The sequence below is a fragment of the Pomacea canaliculata genome, linkage group LG7 (genome assembly GCF_003073045.1).
Source record: "Pomacea canaliculata isolate SZHN2017 linkage group LG7, ASM307304v1, whole genome shotgun sequence".
In the NCBI taxonomy this organism is placed as follows: domain Eukaryota; kingdom Metazoa; phylum Mollusca; class Gastropoda; order Architaenioglossa; family Ampullariidae; genus Pomacea; species Pomacea canaliculata.
The window spans coordinates 1,460,564-1,483,631 of NC_037596.1; the positions used below are offsets into that span (position 1 = coordinate 1,460,564).

Here is a 23,068-nt window from a genome sequence, read left to right on the forward strand (position 1 = left end):
AAGTCCCGTTAACCATACATGTTGCCATTTGTTCAGCTAAGAGATTGGGCATCATTGCACTTTCTTTCTAAACCAACACATTTTTTAAATGAGATTTTCTAAACAGTATACAAATTTTCTAACATAAAAAACAAACATCGCTCTCACATTTGCGGTTAAAGCCACATGAATAAGAGAAACCATTTCTTCGGGCGTACAGGACCGCCGTGTTTTTAATTTTTAATTTTTTGGTAAAGAAATCGCTTAGTTACGATAGTTTGGGCATTTCTGAACACAGTTATTTCCCTTGTAAAGGGAGGGTACTCTGTCTTGACTTAACTATCGTCAGTTTTCCAGAGTAACCTTTCCTTTTTCTTGAAAAAAAATGGCGAGACGATGCATGAGAAATTCGGGCTAGCTCCTCGGATTTTCAGAATTCTGGCATCATTTGTGAATTTCTATGGACAAGAACAATTGTGTGTGCATTTCTTTTTGCTTTTCAAAGATCAAAATGTGTTCCTATAAGTCATCTTTGTGTTAGACTTCTTGTACGGTGACAACTGTGTAACCACGTGCAGAAAAAATTTCTATTTCATCTACCCGATTCTGTATGGATTACAATAATAAAAGTGGGCTCTCAAGCAAGTTTCAGGTAGGATTGTTCAAATTGTACACATTTTGATCTATCATTATCAACTTGAATTATTCTTCTAGCTCTTTTATTTATTTTTAAAAAAATTTTTGAAAACCGGTAAAATTCTGCGTACCGGTGGGTCGAACGACCTGCAGCCTAGCCGTGGCCAGTGAGTTAAATAAGCGTGTATAAACGGGTGTTTGAGACTTAACCTTTTCGAATGGTGAGAGTGATGTCTCTTAGCTATAGCAGCAGAATAGATGGAAATCTTTTTCAGTTTGCTTCTTGGCAATGTTGGTGCCATTACTAACGAGTGCTTTACTTAAAACTTCAGAACTTTGATTACAATCATTTTCATAACAGTTTATAACGGAGCTGTTTCAAGCACATCTTTCAGCTCACCGGTAGTCCTCCGAGGTCGTGAAAAAATCTCAAGGCTCACCCAGAAGAAGTTTCAAAAAACAAAACAGTTTTTCACAAAGTTTCTATGTAGTCCCCTTTTACATCGATGCACTTGGTCCAACGGTGCTCAAGCCTTAAATCCTATCACGGAAGAAAGTTGCGTCCTGGACCATCAAAAACTTCTCAACACCACATAATTATGACCTCATCATTGTTTCCCAAAGGTGACTACATAGGTGGGATTTAAGTTTAGCAAGAGGTAAAAGTCAGATAGACCAGATTCTGGTGAATAACAGGGATGAGGTGGCAATTCAAATCCACAGCTGACTGCTTTTGCTACTGCAACTTAAGGAAAGTGAACAGGCGAGTTATCTTGGAGCAGTAGCACAACTCTCCTCGGCTTAACTTTCACTTTCAACTTGACTTTTTCCTTCAGTTGTGCTATTTCTGATGCATAAAACTGTCCATTCAAAGTTTTCACTTTCCCAGGTGTTCTATCCTGATCCAAAACAACAAAATCCATCCACTTTCCAGCAGACGCTGCCAGCTTGAATTTCTGTTTGGGTGTAGAACCACAGTGAGTTCAATGTTTGCTTTGAATCTTTGATACAGGTTAGAAATGCTAGGCCGAGGTTTTATTTTGAGTTACTAATCAGAGGGGCTAATTCTCAAGGTCAGTCTGGACCACTGTCTGGAAGCGAGTCAGAAATGTCTTGTAAATGTCAACCTTTTGCAGTTTCTGCTTTGGCGTCAGCATTCTTGGAAACCATCTTGAAGACAGCTTGATTTTACTCAAGATCTCAATAAAAAAAAGTGGGAACTGAACCAGAAATAATTTCCATGGACTTAGCTATCTGCTGTATAGTAATACTTGTATCAGCCAAAACCAAACGATAATTGGTACCAACTTGAACATCAGTGGTTGATGTTTATGGACGACTCGACCGAGGGTCATCTATGCTGACCCTGCCACGCTCGAACCAAGCCGCCAAAAGTTGCATAGAGAGGAGAGTCTTCAGCAAGTGTGTGTACCATGTCCTCATGATATTCCTTGGGTGTCATACCCCTCTTTTGAAGATACTTTATAACTGCTCGGTTCTCTGTCTTGTAAATTTTTAACTTTCCAATTTTATAATAAGTTGCGGGGTATTATTACAACAAACAAATTCAACAATGACTCCTTCTTTTGGATGAGGTTAATTAATAACTTATTAACAACCCTAGTTACTATTGCAGTCAATAGTTTACTATTTGCTTGTTTATTTTGTTAACGCAGTATAGTTTTTCTTCACATTTGCTGTATATTGTGTGAAATTTGTAGATGATATATTGCTGCTTACTTTCATAACTGTGACTTGTAACTAGTCTTCGCGCATAATGCATGAATTTTGTTCATCCATTTATACTTTAAAAAAGAGTCACCTTTGTCTGCTTTAGAAAGCACAATGTGATAATTCCACAGTATAAAACGAGTATCTTACTGATGTTACAGACGACGCCAACGTCGTTCGAGTGATCACAGCCGCTGGTGTACAGGGGGTGATGCTGACATTGTGCTAGACTGGTTTCTGTTCCCTGGCAGTTCACGTTATTAAGCAGAATGTGACCTGAACCTCGTCCATATCTACGGGGGCTGACAGCTGCTGCTCCACCACTGTCGGTAAATAGAGTTTCCACATGTAATTATTAGACACGCAAAAGCCTTTATCTTCACATAAATGTACTAATCAACGCGTCAGAATTGAAACTTTGTCATTAAGTGTCCATCTTTGTCATTTATTGCTTTATATTTTTACAATTATAGTCAGGTTTGTAATGTCAATATGGGTTCGTTGGAATCCAAAAGTTTTTTTTTAAACATTGCAAACAGCTTTTTTTTAAACATTGCAAACAGCTTTTCTCTGTGTTAAAATAGTGCAGCAATATATTTACCCTACTGAAACAAAATCTGTAAGGCCCACGATTTCAAGCTGGCAAAATATAGCACAATCTTTACGTTTAAAGTGCAACACATGTAATACATTCATAATGTAAATTGTCTTCTATTGTACAAAAATATTACAGTAGCCTTCTCTTTTATACTTTAGAAGAAGAAAGGTTACACACGTTTTGAATCCTAGCATGTTGCAAGCTACCTCAGCCTCTTTCTGTCCAAACTGATTGTCACACACTGTGCTCCATTCTCTGTTGAAAAATATCTCTAGACGTCCTGCCTGTGAAGTCCCGCCAGCCAGACGTGCTGTCATCTGGTCAGCTGGCGATTTTTAAATACTAAAAATTAAATCTGTTATTACTAGCTAAAACACACAAACAACATTTTGATTCTTGTTACACACTGTTGCACAAAGTCGTATTTTTGGTCTTTTTAGAGGTTGACAGAGAAAAAAATATATTACAGGGGAAAAGGAAAATTTTTGTTTTAATCGGACTACAAAATACACACTGTAAAATACCTAAATATTTACAAGTAAATCAAAAGCAACATTGGGGAGAATATTAGTAACGTTCTATTTGCTGTATATTAACTGATTCAACTACTTAATCGTGCCATGAGTCTCTGGAAAGACACTTCTTTAAATGTTTCGGGTAGGTCAATGCCCTTTACTGCCGTCAAGCGTTTTCCATTTTCTAATTATTAAAAACGCTGATACAAATATAGTAAACTTATTTATTAAAGCTGCTACTAGTTTTTACCTGGCCTACACGCGTTATTGCTACTTCTTTATGAAAACGATTTATGTTGAATAACTCTTACTTCGGTAGAACTGCAAAAATCCAGTTAAAACAACATGAGTTCCCCTCTTAACACCTTCGACCTATGTGAACCTGGGTTAAACTGGGAAGGTAGAATTACTTGAGTAAGCTCAATAATAATAAGGTACTACTACTTATAATAATGATAACATTTACAATAACGATCATTAACGTTTTAAGCCCAGAAAAAAATTCTTTTAACTTTCTTTCTGTAAGTAGAGACAGAGCAACAGCAGCAACAACAACAAAAACTAGAATGAGCGACGTCTGAACGTCTTTAGTCTAATAAGTAAAGAGATAATCAGCTTAGGAAGACTAGCTTAGCCTACAGATGAAGACTACGACAAAAACTCAGCCAGACTGGGACTGTGCTATGAACACCACAAAAAAACAAGCAAATATAAATATCAATCACAGGAACCTATCTTACAATACTACTCGCCATGATAATGATAATGATAACGATAATGATAATTATAATGATCTAATAGAGACAACATTTTCCTGTGCGGAAATTGACCTAATGGGCTGCTAACCAAAGACCACAGCGTAAATCAAACAGAAACACCATGACAAACTTGACCGATGTGAACTACTGATGCTTAGCAACAGAGGCATCAACAGCAGAGACATCAACAAAGTACTACACTTAATTATAAATTAACATTGTCTTAAGAGGTTGTTTGTGAAGGCACCCATACTCTATGACAGGGATGCACAACCTACGGCCCGCGGGCCATATCCGGCCCGCGGCGCTGTGCCATCCGGCCCGCGAAACTTCTGCCCACAGTGCAGGAAATCGGCATGTTAGTAATAAAAAGAAGACCTTAAAAAAGGGAAAAAAAGGAAGAAGAAGTATTTATCCCCACGCAGGGGCGTCTCTCAATCTTTTTTTCGATGGACGAACATTTCGATTCAGTGCTCCGACTTGGTGTCTCTACGATGCAGCCGGACATTCAGAAGTTGGTTTCGGGAAAACAATTTCAAATATCCCACTAATTACTACATAATTAATGGTAAGTACAACTTGTTTATAATAAAAAATGGTATCTGCTCTATTTTTTTTTCCTTTTTGTATTTTTGCGGCGAAGTGGCCCGCGACACTGCTGTCCGAAAAGGATATGGCCCGCAGGCCAAAAAAGGTTGGGCATCACTGCTCTATGATAATCTTGTGTCAGGGCTGGAACCAGTATATCAGTATGTCAGTATATCTAACATCACTAACAGAACATTAAACTCGTCTTGAGAACTGATAGCGCATGTAGACAAAAGACGGTTGTCCTTAAAAAACCTTATCTTGATCTTTTGGCAAAAAGGGTTTGCTCTTGTCGTAACGTTTAATCGTTGCATAAATAGCTAAACTCTTCTTGTTCTTCTTATTACGGATCAAATCTTGTCTGCTATTGTCAGAACTTTCAGGATAGTAAAAAAGAACGTAGTAAAAGAAAAATAAATTTATTTTAGCTCAAAATGGTGTGGTCAATAGTAATTTCATTAATCATGCTGAGTCTTAAGATAATGCAATATTATTATTGTAAACTGAAGAATTGAACCTCATTTCGTGGCGCATGGTTTTTCATTGTAAACGGTTTTTATGCATTTAAAAAAGTCCATGACTGTGTAGTACAAGACTATAGTAGCCAGCAATGGATTTGAATTATAATGTTAAACAAAGACTAAAATACAAAATGCCACATTATTAGTGTAACTAAGGTGCTACACAGTTTTTTTTAATTGGAAACGGACTTGGTGTTAGAGAAAAAATTATTGCCTTTTATTATATTGACAATGTAATTTTGCCCATTTTGGCCAGCCATAGAATTCTTATTCTCTTCCAACAGGTATTCCACTAGAACTATAGGCAGTTCTTTATGCAACTTAGTTGTGCCACTATTAATCTTAAGTTTTCCTCTAAAACTTTTACTCCTGTAAAGATCAGCATCATGTTTATTACTTTCGATACAAAGAGAAAAATTAAGTGAGGGTAATGTGGATGCACTGCATAGAGGTTTATATCTACCACCGCTGTTCTGTGATCCATATTTTGTTATTTCTGATTGTGACAATGATGTATCTTTACCAAACCAGCAGATGAGATAGAAATTCTGTTAACTTTGCTCCTTGGCAACGTTGGTGTTACTACTGACGTGTGCCGTACATGCACTTCAGACCTTTGATTATAATTATTTTTATAACGGTCTATAATAAAGATGTTCGGAGCAGATATTTAGCTCGCAACCGGAAGGCCTAGCATTGACAGTAAATATTTTATTCTTTGCTTGCTTGTTGTGTTGTCGACCCATGTTTCTCTTTATTAATGCTTGCTTTATATTGTGTTGTTTTGTAGACAAAATGTTGCTGCAAATTTTGTAATCTATTTTTTTAATCAGCATGCAGTTTGCGCATCCATTTGTAATTTGTAAATAAATGTGGCAGGTTTGGTTGCTTTTAAAAACATAACAAATTGTGTAGAAGTAAACATAACAGCTCCTTAACAACCCACCCCCTGAGTAGAAATATACTATCCCAAAACAACATTATCTGCAGAAAACTCCTAAAACATCCATCAATCTTAACAGATAAATTGTCATACTGACAACTCTTGTCACAATTCACCTAAAAGTGAAGGACACAATGCAACAAGGACCCTACATTTGCTGTTGAGGTACACTGAAAATAAACAAAACAAAGAAAAATTAAAACTTAAAAAAATAAACACAGACTAGTACTAAAACCTAATGACTCTCTTAACCCACCTTAAAACAATCGCATAATATTTCTTCATCAGTAGGATCAATAGCGACAAGCCACACATATTCTAAAAAATATAAGATAGACAAAGGGTTAAAACGGCACAACATGACCACTTATCTAGAAGTTTATAAAAATCTAAATAATCCAGATTAAAACAAGACAAGAAACAAAGCAACCACCCTAAATAAACCACTACAGTTTTCTTGACATGTTTCATAGTCACTAATGGCAAGGAGTTGCAGCAGGAAAAGAGGGAAACAGCCTCTTCCTGTCCAAACTGATTGTCACACACTGTGCCCCATTCTCCAATGAAAAATATCTCCAGACGTCCTACCTGTGAAGTGCCGCCAGCCAGACGTGCTGTCATCTGGTCAGCTGACAAAATTACATTACATATTTTATCTTTTCCCTTAGCTTCATCTGTATGATAATCTGTAATCTGTTGGTAATTAGGAGCTCATATACATCATTTTACTAAATTTTGTTTCCCTGACAATGTTTAATGTATCAATTGTTTAGAAATAAACACTAAATATTTTACTTCAAAGGCAGTCGACATACTGTCACGGAGCGCTGTGTATAAAGTATCCCGTGTGTCCAGTTGAATAACACTTGTGACTTAGACTTTAACATAAACACTTCATTGCTAGTTACAGAAGATCAAGCTCAGACCTGAGAAAAGCACAGTTTGCCTTGCTTTGAGCCCAAAAGTGTTGTTTACTGAGTGACCTATAGGAGGAGAGGTGTGTAGCCAGGTTACAAATATTCCTGTTCATACCACAGGTACAGTTGTGTAACGGATCTAATAAGGTTACTGGTCGCGAAACAACGCGGAGTAATCTTGTCTGTGGCGCGATTGAATAAAATAATACAGAGCGAGAAGGAAAAAAATCAGCAGAGGGGCTTGAATTAAACAACTTCAGAAATAAAACGTGTAATAAATGCTTTTTAATATGGAGAAGTGCGTGGATGGAAGATCAGAGAATAACATTGCGACAGATGGCGAGGATGCAGGAACAAGTAGTTTGTATCAGGGCTGCACATTAAGCTCATACGTTAGTCTATGTTAGTTTAACTCTAGGGATGACAATATTTTATACTATGATATTAATAACTTACATGAACTGCGTATATTATGCATATTCTTATGTGGAAAAATATGTAATGATTGCTTATGATATTTATAGGCTTAATTTCTTAAAATTGGCTAAACTTAATTTTAGATACGCTCTCGTTTGTTTGTGTATTTGTTGCATTGATTGGTGTGTGATTTTGTGTGTGCAAGTGTGTGTTTTTATGCTAACAGTAATAAACAACAATAATAAACCATTAAAGAGCTAAGTAAACACAAGCTTTACATGTATTGACAAAAGTATTTATAACATTAAATTGACTTTGATAATTTGTTGAAAAGCAATGAAAAAGTGCACTGCAATCCTTCTAAATTTATTATCCTTTCAGACAAAAAATCTCTTATCGCACGTTGTGTTATCTCTATGCCTCCAATTATAATTAAAGATCAAAAAATGTTTAACTTTACAATTGTGATTTAATATTTTTAAAATGATAGACGATCATCCATTTGAAGCACAAACACGCAAACAAATTAAACGTATAAGGAAAGGTTTTTGTAACTTCAAAACAGTCATTCAAATAAAAGGAACACCTATCAAAGTTAACTAGATTGGTAAATTACTATGATTCATTACCAATATTGTGCTAGACAAGGTAGTTAAAAGAATTACTAAATTTTGAGTTATACATGATAACCTCCGTAATGAGTTCTTTTCATGATTTGTTTTTTTCTACGTCTTTTCCATGCATTTTTAAATACTTTAAACAAATATACAAAATAAGCCGCCTTTCAATCAAATTAAATGTTCATAAAATGAGATAGGTCTTTATTTGACTTTTATTGCTATTATAGAAAAGCCACTGACCACTCGAGTGGCCAAGATTGTGACCAACCGACATACAACGAAAAGGTATTAATGGCATTAAGACGGAATAAGTAACTATGTAAGTGAATGGCAGCTGTGACAATATAAAGACTTTTAGGAAATTGTAGCTATTCTTAGCCAGGAAAGCTAAAAAAACCCAAGAAATAAATTCCAAAACTGTCCAATGTATGTAGATCATTCTACACTATGACCATGTATTTTTCACTCAAAATACGTTTAAAAACAGCTTTTAAATAATCAAAAATGCAATGCTGTCATCGACAGTACACAGACATAAACCTGTTTGTGTTCCTCAAGTAAGGTAAAGTAACTCCCCACAGCACACCTTATACGCTCATAGAAGGGAAAGGTTCAATTCAAGATAAACCGTAAAAACCTGGCAGTAAACACCATACAACAAGAAGAGGACCAAACACACCAAACAGGTTCTCTTCTACAGACGTTCTCGCACCCTGTGTTAGTCTCAACAAGACCCCCATTAGATACTAACAAAAGACATAATGCTCGTGCAATACAACCCTTTATATAATTTTATAATTTTCTAGGATTAAATTCAATTTCTGACCTTCTCGAGAACAATACTTAAACCTGCAGCATCCATAAGCTTTGTTAGAGCAGTAGTGGTGATGTACGACTTACAGCAGCGGTTCTCAACCTGTGGGGGGCGCGAAGGTGATCCTTTTTTAAGTTTGTTATACCGGTATTAGTGAAATTAGCTTACATTGCTGGTGGTGGAGGGGCGCGCGGACCTATCTTTGTTCGTCGGGGGGGGGGGGGGGGCGTCACAAGTAAAAGGTTGAGAACTGCTGACTGATAGCATGGGTTTGGAAAAAAAGCGAAACTTTGAGAAAGGTTTTACAGTCACCGCGGCCTTTCAGTACTATACACAAGTTTGAATGACATAAGAAAGAAAAAAAAAACTCTTTACTTCAATCAGTCCCAAAGTGCCTTCCTAAGGTCTACTACGCAGTCAGCTACGAAATAAGAAGACAATTCGTTACTGCCTTTTACAGCCCGAAACTTTTTACAAGTACAAGAAAAATGATTTTATGTGCGGCACTTCTTACCCACACTCAGCACCATGAGAACAGAGATTTGTAAACACTGACGGCCCTGTACATCATGATGCTGGCTGTCAATTTTTTAGAGATAGTCGGGTATCTGACTGACAAGACACTGAAAAGGAACCTTGATGTAGCAGCTTCTTTAAGGAAGCAACTAACGGTGTACTAACCCATTTGCTAACAATAACGTGCCTACTTTTGATTGGATGATTGTGAATCTTTGCTGTCTTCGTGTACGTAAATGCGAAGAGACAAATGTATTAGTTTAAGTCTTTGCGTGCCATATATGTTTTGTGATGGTCCATAAATAATATTTCAGGTATTTCTAATATTAGCTATATCAGATTGTGATATTTATGTCTATCGTTAAACGCTGTCAAACCCCTCCCACCCACTAACCCATCATACTCGAATGATGCCCTCTGGCCACAGTTGGAAATAACCGATTGTCATCTTGCCAGATTCGAGTGCACTCTTTAAAAAAACATAATATTTTCATCATTCCCACCAAGCAATTTTTTATGATGTACATCTGACAATTTTCTTCGTGCTTGAGTGTCAATATCAATGCGTGGGTGATAAAGGTGACTGTATTTTTTGCTGTGGTTGCCTTACTTGTTTGAGCTTCTAACAAAGAAAAACAACATAAGTTTTGTGAACAGCGATATTTTGACAATACTTCCTATATCTTAAGTCTGTAAAGGTGACATACAACAAACCCTAATGCAGTGGTAAGATCTTACAGCTTTAGTTATTGATAAAACTTAAATAGAAGCATAACTTCTATTAATAGCTTAACAATATAGTAACGATTTTGAACAATGCAATCAATACGAAACGATTTCAGATAGAGCATTAGATGATCTATACAGGATGGTGAAGTTGAAAGTTGTCAAATTCCTCCCACCAACTCATCATACTTAAATGCTACCCTCAAAACGAGTTACTGGAGTAAATAAATGTATAGTTTTACTGCTCTGCTTACTGATGTTGCACATGACGCCGACATCCTCTAAGTGTTCACAGTTGTGTGTGTACAGCCCCCAGTGTTCACACTGCGCCAGGCTGGTTTCGTTCCCCACACACCGCAGGTCATCGAACAGAATACGACCAGAGCCTGCTCCGTACTTGGCTGTCCCCACGGCTTCTGCTGTTGTGCTGTCCGACATCAGAAACCAGAATAAGAAGATACAAACATTGAAAACATACAAACATCGGAAACTTAATGAAGATTACCGTGTGTAAATACACACACTCATGCCCACACATCCAAACGTACACTTTGCAGAGAATCTGAGCCTGATGGGCGGCCAGAATGTTAATTTCAGGAAAGTAAACTGTTCAAAACATACTAGCCAGCATTAAAATTAGTATTGGAATTAAAATATAGGCCTACAGTTCTGTTATGCCAGTTTTGAGAACTGAGGACACTAATTCAAAGTGACTAACATGAGTAAATTGTGCCAAAAAGTAATCTGCATCTTCTTTAGCTCTATAGGTGGTTTGAGGGAAACCAAAGTTTCCAGGCACACACACACACTCATTGTTTTTTGTACGTAGAAATTCACAAAGATGCCAGAATCCTGAAAAATCTACGGCTATATAATTGTTGTCACAGTCATGATGTAGGCTTTGTAACAATTAGGCCCTGCAAAGTCCTGTAATCGCCAAAATTAACAAAAAAATAATACTGTGCAAAGATCAGGAATATAAAACGAATCATTATCGTCATATTCTTCCACCTCCAACGCAATTTCTTCGTATAATGCCCCGAGGAACAGGTCGCACCCATCTGTAGCCGGAAGGGTACTCTGGGAAATTGACGATATTTTTGTTAAAACACAGTTCACTCCAATTGAAAGGAAGGTCATTTTATTCCGAAATGACTAAGCTATTTTGATTATTCAATTTATTTACTAAATAAAGGGCTGTAGACGCCATAAACAATTACAACAACGCACACACACACACACACAAGAAAAAACTCTATCCTATACACGCCAGGTGTTTGTGTGCAGGAAGGACAAATTAGACCTACTCGCTCAAGAAGAGTTAATTTGACTAAACATGGACAACTCTATGATTCGCAGATTGATAGCTAAATTTGTCTCGATTTGGTGGGTCTTGCTGAGTGATTGTTCTTATTTGGTAAAGTGATTTTTATTGTTAATTGCAAAAAAGGAAAGAAAATGCTTAAAGGCAAAATTAGAAATTTGTTTACAGTGCATTATGAAGTTTCATGTAAATGATTTAGTGCAACCTCAATTCTTGAGGAATAATTTTGCATCTTTTGAATAGGGTTTAAACTTGTACTTTAAGCACCTTTAAAAAATCTTGCTTTTAAAGTTACACCGGTTACAGATTTTTTTTTTTGGTGGGGAGAGTATTTTGCAAATTTTCTTTAACTCTTTTTTTGCGTAGGTTGCACGAGTTACACCTCTGTGAAATGTAGACAATAAGGGATGTGTGTGTGTGTGTTTTACTTGCACGATTGGTACTCAAACGCTGCCCCCCACCCGTATTTTCTTCGACTTATCTTTTCCAAGCCACTTGTAAAACTATTTCAAAAACTGCTTAAATTGTGTGCACGTGAGACCCTTACAAAGGTCAAAGGTTGTGCGACAAATCTGAAAACGGATAAATCAGAAGTTCAAGGTGGGGGGGGGGGGGATTTGGTGTTTTACGCCGTGTCAGCAACTGAGGCTATATTACGGCAGGCAGCCAGCCCTGTAAACAGATGCCACGTGCAGAGAAAGAACAGCATGCCCGAGACGAGAAATGAACTCTGGGCAGCCAACCTTCACTGTATTGGTGACAGGCGCTAACAGCGCTAACCGTTGCGCCACCGGGCCGCTCAGAAGTTCAAGGTGTCATAAAGTATATGCAAATGAAAGCATGAATGACATCCAGAGAAAATCAGCGACATGGTACAGACACTTTCTGTGGACTCCCCATCCTATGCAAAATTTAAGATATGAATGATTAGATTTAAGTAGGGCAGGCAAAAAGATTACACTTACAGAAGCAATAGCACTAAAGTTAAAACTAGAACCTACTACAGATCAACGTAATTCTAAAACGTTTTTCGTGGTAGGTTTTAAAGAAATAAACATTAGTGTCGTGCATAACATGTTCAGATTGTCAAAGAAATATAAAGCTAATCTAAGAGATTTCCTTAAGTTCACTTCTCTATCGCCTGGTCAACACTCTAGTCCCGTTCTAACTTCAGCGCTACTTTTCAAATAAAAAAGAACTTTTCTTGAAGGAAGAAACTAACTTTAGAAACCTTGGACTTTTATTTAGTAGCCAATTTATCAAAAGGGCAAAACCCTCCTATAACCAAACGTATTCCTCCAGAGAAAAAAGAGATAAATGTTTGTATACATACGGAATAAGACTACCTACCTGTTAAATCCCAGCATCCTGCAGGCTACCAAGGCCTCTCTCTGTCCAAATCCATCGTCACACACTGTGCTCCAAGTTCCATCGTACAATATCTCTAGACGTCCTGCGGCTGCTGTGCCACCAACTACACGAGCTGACATCTGCTGAGCTAAGAATAAAGCAAAGGAATACAACAGTGAATTATTACATTGTGCTAAGCTATTTATTATTATATAAACAAGATTTGACTGTATATGTTTTTGTTTTAACGCAATAGCGGAGACTTTTAGTCGCTGCGTTTATTCGGGTATCTCCGAGAACGGTAAACTAGATTAACAAGTAGCTGACTGTTTAGTACTAGTATAGTTCCTAACCTCTAGATGACTGTTTAGTGAACAGCTTTAATTTTCATCCTGCTGTGACATAATTATTTCCTATCTTCCAAAACTGGGCAAAATCATGTTCCAAAATATGCACTGGTTGCACTGTCTAAAACTATAATCACTTATTTGAAACACTTTATAACTAATAAATTTTAAAGTTATTAAAAACACTTTTTCTATTTCAACAATTAAAAGCATGTCATAAATTAGGTGTAGCTATGCTAAATTGCTCTTATAAGTTTTCTTATCTGTTAAACGTAGTATTTTTATTAAAATTAAATACTCAGAACTTTTACACCGCATGCAACCCCTTTTCCATACAATACAAAAATCTTCCTAAGTCCTTTATTTGAAATGCCGTTAAGACCATTGTCACTGACCATTCCGTGTTTTTGAGAGTAATTTAACCCCTTTACGACTTACGGAGAGCAAGTGTATTCTAAATTTAGGGCTGAATGGATGAGAACTTTAGATGGGAAAGTCAACGCTGTTTTGTAAAGGAAAATGTAATAATGTTGTATAATGTGGCTGACAGTCGTGTTACTTTTACCATCAAGGATAATATAATTGTGGAGGGGAGCATTACGAACAATAAAGTCACATACAAGTCGCGAACATAACAATGAGACTAGTGTCTACATCATGCCGTGTGCTTATTTGTGGTGTCTTTGTGTTTTTCCAGGTCTTCATGTGCAACTAGCTAACAAGATGGCAGTCTTCAGTTAATCTCCACCTCGACTCTTTACCTTTAACAATGAAATCTTACCTCGAAATCACCCGCAAAATCAGCGACAGAGGGAGGGAGAAAGGTTCAGAAAATGCGATCTCAACGGCAGATGTTAATCTTCACCACTATCGTGTGATTTGCTAAGGTTCAATCCATCCGCAAAAAGTCTATCAGCTCGAGACATGTCTCCAGTAGCCATCTGTTATGAGAGGTAACCCGTTTCTTTGCTTTCACCATGACTTGGCTAAATAAGGACAATGGTGACAATGTCTTTTTGTGTATGTGTCAGCGGGCTTGGCTTTTTCATTCGCATGGACTATCACCGGGAATTCCACTGGCTTAAGCGTGGGTTTTGATATAAATGAACAGTGTTGTGTATGTTTGAAAAAATGTTGCAACAGTGTTGTTGTAAAATTTACCACCACTGCTGTCCATCTCCCTCCATCGTTAGTACTATTGGAGGAAATTCCCTTCAGGGAATACATTGATTCCAACATATCACACTAATAGCCTGGCGTTGTACAAGATGTTAAATTGTGTATCAAGGCATGAGATTTATGCAGAAAGAAGGCCAACAAGTGAGGCGGCTACCCTTAGCGACTCACCCAAGGAAGCCAAGACTGACGGCCTTAAGAAGCATGAGCCACGGCGGAAAAGGGTACGACGGGTAACGGCACCGCAGTCACCAAGAGACACAACTCTAAGAAATGGGAGACGAGCCAGTAGAGGAACAGGTGGTGTGTGTGGAAAGGAAAACTTAGCCACCGTCCGGTGGAAGGAATCCGCGTGAATCGACGGGAGAGCTGATCACTTGTCTTGATTCTTTGCCATGAGCTGACATTGAACAGCGGGCAGACCACAACCCTCAACTAATGGAGGGATAATTTGAGAAAAATTCCAGAGTAGATACTACTTGATATGCGTTGGCGGACAACGAGAAAATAAAATTGCGACAGTTAACGAGGAAGTGAGAAAAAGGAATCATGTAGTGAAACAGATCCAGATTATCCAAAGACAAGAATAGTTCCAGGTCAGGAGAGTCGGCCAAGCAGTGACCTAGCTGAGAAACACCATAGCAGTTGGAGTGATACCCCTTGAAAACCATTGCCAATAGACCAACACTAACCACTATAAACCATCCCTGTAAATTACAATGCAGCCTAGCGGGGTGGGAGAGGTTAGTCTCTAGGTTGAAGACAGCCTGTGAATACAGTGAAGTATGTTTTAATTTTTTATCAGTATGTCGGGCATATAGGTGTAGGTGTAGGTAAAGGTGTATTGGTTGATGTTATGTGTGACATTTAAATTAAGCATTAATTATAATGCTCCTCTAACAATTTGCTGTGTAATTAAAGTAAATGTAAATTTGTAAGTGATAAGGATGACTGTGTAGTTTTATTACTTGTTGCTGCTTTTAACGACAAAAAAACTATATTAAATATATATATAAACAGCAAGAGACACTACAAAATATTGTATTGCATTATTTTGACGATATTCTACTTTACCAAAGTTTAAGGTAAGATAAATAACAACCCCTTGTATCATTTTTAAATATTCATCTGTCGATAAAACGTAAACAGAAACATGACGTGAATCTGTTTGGTTTAAATTATTATTAATAATAATAATAATAATGCGTGTCACATTCTCTAGAAAATACTTAATTTGTAACAAAACAGTAATTTCAAAGAAATAAAGTGATTATTAACGAGACGTTAACCACACATTTAATAAAAAAAAAAAAATAAATAAAATACTGGAGTAACTGTGGATGTTTTATTATTACTGGTCTACGTACTGATGTTGCACATGACGCCGACATCCTCTGAGTGATCACAGTTGTGAATGTAGAGCCCCGAGTGTCGACATTGCGCCAGGCTGGTTTCGTGCCCCACACACTGTAGTTTACTGAACAGAATATCACCAGAGCCTGCTCCGTACTTGGATGTCCCCACGGCTGCTGCTGTTGTGCTGTCCGATATTAGAAACAAACATGAGAAGACATCGGTGATCAAAAGAATCGTTTTTATTACACTGAACAAACATTAACTTGTGTAAACACATGTGCACACACATCAACACTTTGCCCCGATCCGTGTCGTAGTTTATATCAACACTTTTTGGATTGCGTTTTGATTGCTCTAGCTGTCACTATATTAGAAACTGATGATGTTTAACAGTTAAAATTTCTTGATAATATCAACAGTATCCGATTTCTGTAAGCATATATTATTCACACAAACTTACTAAGGCAAGGAGCATCAAAAATAAAAATTACAAAATATGTAATACGCGAAACAGTAAATCAAGAAACTGATATAGCAGGGCTCTGTTTTGGGCCCGGTTCTATTTTCTATTTACACATCTCAGCTTGGTCCTCTCATTGAGAAGCATAATGTGAACCGTAAGATGTTTGCAGATGACACTGAACTCTATTTTTCATTTAGTACTGACAGTGAGTCGGTGCGTGAGGCAGTCTGTGCTGTAGAAGATTGTTGTTTAGAGGTCAAGTCATGGATGCTGAGGAATAAACTCAAGCTTAATGAAGAGAAGACAGAGGCGATGCTATGTGGTTCCAAGCTTAGCCTTAGTAAAGTCTCTCTAGACTCCATCCAAGTGGGTCAAGCTAGAATTCCTCTCTCCAGCTCCGTACGGAACCTTGGCCTCTATGTTGACAATCTTCTAACTATGTCTGATCATGTCAGTTCTGTAGTCAAGGCGTGTTATTTCCATATCCGCACTCTTGGACGACTCCGACCCAGTCTTAATAAGAAGACTGCAAATGCAGTTGCTGTGTCCCTCATCGGTTCTACATTAGACTATGCCAACAGCTGCCTCTGGGGGATTTCAAAGAGCGAGTTGTCGAGGCTTCAGCGAGTGCAGAATACGGCTGCGAGGATAGTTGCAGGAAAGAAAACAACTGACCATATTACTCCTGTACTACGTGACCTACATTGGCTTCCTGTGGAGAAGCGAATTGAGCACAAATTGTTAACCTTAACATATGGCTGTCTTCACGACCTTGCGCCTGTCTATCTGCAAGAACTCATTCGCTGTTACCAACTTCAGCGGAACCTTCGTTCAGCAGCTCACTTCAGACTTGAACGACCGAGTGTTCAGTCAGGGAATGCTAATAAGAAGACTGCGGGTTTTAGATCCTTCTCCAATGTAGCCCCGCTTTTGTGGAACTCGCTTCCCCTCTCGACCAAGGAGTCTGATAGTATTGCATCTTTCAAGAAAAATCTTAAGACTCACTTGTTTAAACATTTTTGAAGTTTTCATTTGACCTGCAGTTTGGTGGCTGCTGGGATCACCGCGCATTGAGCGCATCTTTGTGATGCGGATACTAGCGCGCTACAAAACTACATCATCATCATCATATATTAATAATTGTTTAAAACACTAAATTGTCTCAGATTTTTTTACGGCAATCAAAAAGTTTATTGATTTAGTGCGTCTAGTCGTTATTAGGCTGTGAAGGAATCATGAATAAAACAAAGCACTTGTAGAAGCAAAAGTATCAAAGTTATTAGACCCTAAACTAATGCAGGTCCACGCAATTCTAGGAATTTTTTTTCGGGAAGAACAGGTGAGACAGATTCGAAAAAGATAAACGTAAAGGTCATGTCATAACGTGCTTATATTGTCAGTGAGACGACAAAGAGCTCGTTATTGTCGTGGATGTCTTTTAGTAAGTTTCTTCTCTTTGTTTCTACCGCATGCTTTACAGTCTACTTCCCTTCTAACATTACAATTACTTTCGGAACAAAGAAAAAACAAACTGTTGCTTCGAAAGCAATATTTTTTCATTAAAAATAAAAATTCACTACACAAGCCTTTTTACTCCTTCTTAGTTTCAGATGAATTATAAGGCTACAGCCTCCTGTAAAACAAGTGCACCACTGGAAGAAAATGATGGCTTAGTGGTATAAAAGCTTTTAAATCGTGATGGGTAAGACTACATACCTGTTAAATCCTAGCATCCTGCAGGCTACCAAGGCCTCTCTCTGTCCAAATTCATCGTCACACACTGTGCTCCAAGTTCCATCGTACAATATCTCTAGACGTCCTGCGTCTGCTGTGCCATTAACTACACGAGCTGACAACTGCTGAGCTGAAACTGAACGAATTAATAATGTAGCGAAATAGTTCATTGATGCAGGCTTTATAATAAAAATTAGACGAGATTAAACTAAATAAATGTTTCATTTGTATAACTAACGCGGTGGCAAAGCCTATTAAACATTCTTTTTTAAATTCCGGTATCTCCGAGAACGGGTAGTAGTAAATTAGATTAGCAAGTAAGGCACTCAATTGGTGTAAACAGCCTGTTTTGTGAGATTTACAACTATAAGGCAAAGACATTGTTGAACTTGTGTTAAAAATCTGAATGCGGCCTATGCTAGGTAAGGAAATAAAGTAAGTTCCTTTCATTATTTTATTGTTCACATTAATACTGTGATAGTTCTGTTAGTTGTTGAAGTACTGAGCGAAATTAAGTTGACAACAAGTGACGGATGAGCTTCCTGAAATTACTGGACTTTTTATTTAAACAAGGCATTTGCACAATGGTTTCTCATTAAGTTCATACTCATATTAGTCTACCTGTGTGATATATAAAGAGAATAGTATTTTATTCTCTGCTATAAACATATGGCATTAAATATGTATACTATCTATCTTGTTATGTCAAAAATATGACTGTAATGTGGGCAAGATTCCTTCGAAATTAAATGTTGTAGTGGTCGGTGCAAGGCCCTTCCTTGCATCCACCTGCACTATACAAGGTGTCTGACCCCGGGGGTGAGTGGTGATCATGGCAGAGCCTGGAGTGTCTGTGCTTATGTGTGTAAACATATTTATTTGTTAAAAAGGAAATCTAACCTGCATGGTGGCTTAAACACTTCCATGAGACACCGACACATCTAATGATGAAATGGTGAAGTAATTGGAAAACGTACAAAACACAACAAAAACAATGAAAACACAAATAGAAGATTGCTATCGTGCACTGGCAAAACATATTGACTATAAAGTTACTAGCGAGCTCACTCTTTGATGTTTAAAAAGAAAATGAAATGTGAACAGCAACAGTTAAATCTCTTTAAAAGCAAACAGTTGAGTTGAAAGAGGACATCGGCAGATTCACAAGTCGCTCGGTGAGCATACAGAAGAAATAAATCTTATAGAGCAGTACTCGTGGAGAGAGTGGGTAACAATCTACAGAATACAGAAAGACCACAAAAAATAAAAGAGCAGAGGATTGCAAGAGGAAAGTGCTTCAGGATTTCCAGCCAAGACTTGGTCTGTTGGACTTTGACATTTATAAAATCTCAGTTTTGTACTGAGTAGGAAAGTCACCCAAAGACACCAAAACCAGTGATAGTGAAGTTTATCTTTTCTAAAGACATCGACAGAGTGCTTTAAGCAAGAAGTTGTCTCAGGGGTCAGACATGTCTATTACTTACTAAATCACTTATAGCAGCACGAATCCGTCTTAAATGCACGGAGACCAGTCACTCGCAAATGAAATATATAAGATAGGTGCAGCATGAATTGCAAATAGAATGAAAAAAAATACCATCTCTTACCGATGAGGATCAGTCCGGCTTCATTCGTGTAGGACTGAGATATGACCTGACTGAATATTTAAGTGTAAATAAACAGCCGAGTTAACTAATATACCTTTACTTTAAATAAACATTCGATAGTTGAAGTGTTTTGCATGATGTTCTCCATTATATTGGCTTTAGCTTCCTTTTCAGATAAATGAATAACCACCTTTTTTTCCAAATATCAAATAATTGTGTCAGTGAATGGCACATTATCAGCATGATCGGAATTAGAAAAGGATGGAGGCGGGGTGAAGCCTTCTCACCTTTTTTGTTATTTTGCGCCTAAAACTTCGAGCAATTCTGATTAGAAAAACAAATTCATCAAAAGATATAAAAATCTGCAACCCTGAAATTAAAATAGTATAATATTCAGATGAGAAAGAACTAATTTTGGAAGAAGAAAGAGTATCTTCTAAAAAAAAACTATGAGCCCTAAATATTTATTTGGAAAGATATTTGGATACGTACTAAGCACCAAAAAAGCAAGTGCAATATGGCAGGGAAGCAAAAAAATTAATTCACCAATTAAGTTCTTATCACATTTAAAGATGCAGTGTAATCCAAAAACAAATTTTTGTCAGTTGGTTTACAAATAATCTAAAATAGAGCTATGTTAGAAAGCTTGTTGAAATTAGAATAATGTACAAAATATGGTTAAAAAGATAGGTAACACCATTAGGGAGAGTAGGAATACTTCAGTTTTGTCAAAGTAAGTACACCTGTGGCTACTGCTATATAACCCTCCAGACTATATTGTAAATGGCATACATCTCTTCATATTTAGGTTCGTTTGGAATGGTAAAACTAATAAAATTACAAGAAAAATATCCTCTAAAAATATTTATGCTTGGAGCGTTGGCATACATGGTGTTAGAACTTATATGATTTCATTAAAACTGTTTGGGTTGTGGGAACAAAAACCAAACCAAAGTTGGGAAAAAACTTATGATTACACACAAAATATTAGATTATTTAGACAAACGTGGCCCTGAAGTTTGCGTCTTTTCTAAATGCAAACTGTTTCTGGAAAGATGTATTAAATGTGTACAGGATATTTGGACAGAGTACAGTGTGTGAAAAAACATAAAACAATTAGGTTAGAACCTATCTTTTGTAATGACAGAATTAATATTGGGAATAAGCCAATTCTATATAGGAGATGGATGGTGAAAGATATCTATGTAATTAAACTCTTATAGATGATAGAGGAAACTTTTTATCATATTAAGCTGTGAAAAAATTATGTCAACATTAACTTTGTCTCTTTAATGGATTCATAAAAGTCATAAACATATATAAATTTAAATGCAGTTAATACAACAGAAATGTCTTCTTTTACATATTACACAAACAAAACTCTTAGAATAATACGATCAATACAAAAAGGAGCAAGACTATATTATAAAAAGATAATATCTAACATATGTATGCCAAAGTGTTGTTGGAAATGGGATGAAAGAGCAATTCGAAATATTGATTGGCATGTTATATTTGAACCAACGGCTAATATGTAAGATAATAAATGAAATCGGCATCAATTCAGAATGCTACATAAATTCTGAGGAAAAAGTAGCTTTATTCCATATGGGACTAGAGGATCATGATGTCTGCCGCCTTTGCAGAGATGAAAAAGAAAATATTCAGCATTTGAATTCTAAATATGTTAACTTTTTGTGAGAAACTTACACAATTTGATATTAGACTGATATTCAAATGCTTTAACGATAATTATCAGTGAACATTTTTACCTAGTTGTTCGCAATAATTACTCTGAGATAGATGTTGTACTTGATTTGATTTCACTGCTCGCAATAGCATGATATATTGTTGGAGATTAAAAAATAATCCCACAGCTATAATACTTTCTTCACATACTAAAGGATAGATGTACAATGAAAAAACTTAATGCATGTTTATAAATAAATGAAGTAACGTTTGTTGAACACTGGCTACAGTATACACAAACTGTTAACTAGATAAATACTGATTTTTAGCTCTCTCTATATATATATATGTAATATTTTATGACTTTTAAGGAGGATCAGCATTATCCATTGCTATGCGTCAACCAAGGCAGCAGATGAAAAGGGAAAAGAAGACCTCTACAGCTCTTTGCAGTCTCTGCTTGACCGCACACCGAAAAGATATCTGAAGATCATAATTATAAGGAGACCTAAATGCCAACGAGGGAGCTGATGAACTCAACGGGAACTCATCATTGGAAGTTATGGTGGCGGCACAGGCAATTAAAACGGGGAGCTCTTCATTGAAATCTGCACTTTCAATGGCCATGTCTTAGCTGGCAATGTGTTCCGAAACAAAAATATAAACAAGATAACTTCGACTTCCCCTGATGGCCAGTCGGAAAACCAGACTGAATATATAACATTTACTCGAAAGTGGAGGAGTCTCCATGATTTCCGAATAGGAAGAGGTGTAGATGTTGTTTCATACCACCAACTCCTAGTATGAGTCTTTAAGATTAAGCTGAAGTCCTTCATTGACCAAGCAGGCAGACCACACTGCAAATTTAATACTCAGTACCTTAAGAAAAAAGAAACAAAGGACATTTATAACTGTGAAATCAAGAATAGGTATAAACCCCTTTTAGGACTGACAGAAGAATCAGTGGAAGAATACTGCTCAACACTCAAAGCCATTTGAAAGACAGCATGACAGATGTTCTAGTGCAGAAGGAAAGGAACAACAAATAATGGATGACTATTTAAAAGCCAAAAGCCAAGTGAAGAAGTCTTTCATAGAGGACAAGAGACTCCTCATCCATAAGTAGACAGAGGAAGCAGAGACAACAGCTATATATAAAAATGTGAAGTTACTAAACGAGATAACATGAGCTTTGTTTAGCAACATCAAACCAAAAACGTCGGTGAAAGATAAGAAACCGCAAAACCACAACAAACAATGCAGAACAAAGAGACCGGTGGTTGGAGCACTTTGAAGAGATCCTGAATCATTCTCGTCCACTATCCTTATCTAACATACCACCAGCAACTAAACTTCATGTCAACACCAGCCCTCCCACTAAGACAGAAATCATCAAAGCTATCAAAAGCACGAAAAAGCGGAAAAGCTCCAGGCCTGGATGGCATACCTCCAGAAGCACTTTAAGCACACCCCGAAACAACCGCAACAGTTTTACAGCCCCTTCTACACAAGATCTGGGAACAAGAACTAGTACCAGCACACTGGAAACTAGGCCACCTGGTCAAGTTACCAAAGAAATAAGACTTCTCCAAGTTTAACAATTGGAGGAGGATCATGCTGCTATCTATCCCCAGAGAAATTCCGACTATGGTAAAACTAAAGACATTGAGGAAGGCACTTGACAAGTGACTGAGACCAGAAAAAGCAGGGTTTCGCTGGGATAGGTCATTCACTGATCACATT

General features: G+C 37.1%; 2 protein-coding genes and 1 long non-coding RNA gene across 15 annotated transcripts in view; 1 reads left to right on the plus strand and 2 right to left on the minus strand.

The window, feature by feature from the left end:
* LOC112569471 (A disintegrin and metalloproteinase with thrombospondin motifs adt-1-like) overlaps positions 1 to 23,068 on the minus strand; it is a 595,732-nt gene that overhangs the window by 117,553 nt on the left and 455,111 nt on the right. The window lies entirely within an intron of this gene.
* The window catches only part of LOC112569487 (deleted in malignant brain tumors 1 protein-like), a 29,185-nt gene that overhangs the window by 2,792 nt on the left and 3,325 nt on the right, over positions 1 to 23,068 (minus strand). For 2 of the 3 annotated variants that reach the window (XR_003100436.1, XM_025247295.1), the window contains exons 2-7: positions 18,012 to 18,165; positions 15,844 to 16,016; positions 12,954 to 13,101; positions 10,534 to 10,706; positions 3,122 to 3,269; positions 2,497 to 2,669 (exon numbers count right to left, since the gene is read on the minus strand). Coding sequence is in view for 1 of the 3 variants with exons in the window: in XM_025247295.1 (XP_025103080.1) it covers positions 2,497 to 2,669; positions 3,122 to 3,269; positions 10,534 to 10,706; positions 12,954 to 13,101; positions 15,844 to 16,016; positions 18,012 to 18,165 (969 nt within the window). In the remaining 2 variants the exon portion in view is untranslated. The remainder of the gene's footprint in view (positions 1 to 2,496; positions 2,670 to 3,121; positions 3,270 to 10,533; positions 10,707 to 12,953; positions 13,102 to 15,843; positions 16,017 to 18,011; positions 18,166 to 23,068) is intronic. The other variant, XR_003100437.1, reaches the window with a different exon arrangement.
* LOC112569503 lies at positions 237 to 15,807 on the plus strand. The gene is made up of 3 exons (XR_003100442.1): positions 237 to 631; positions 2,508 to 2,675; positions 13,998 to 15,807. It is a non-coding gene; the product is annotated as an uncharacterized LOC112569503 (long non-coding RNA).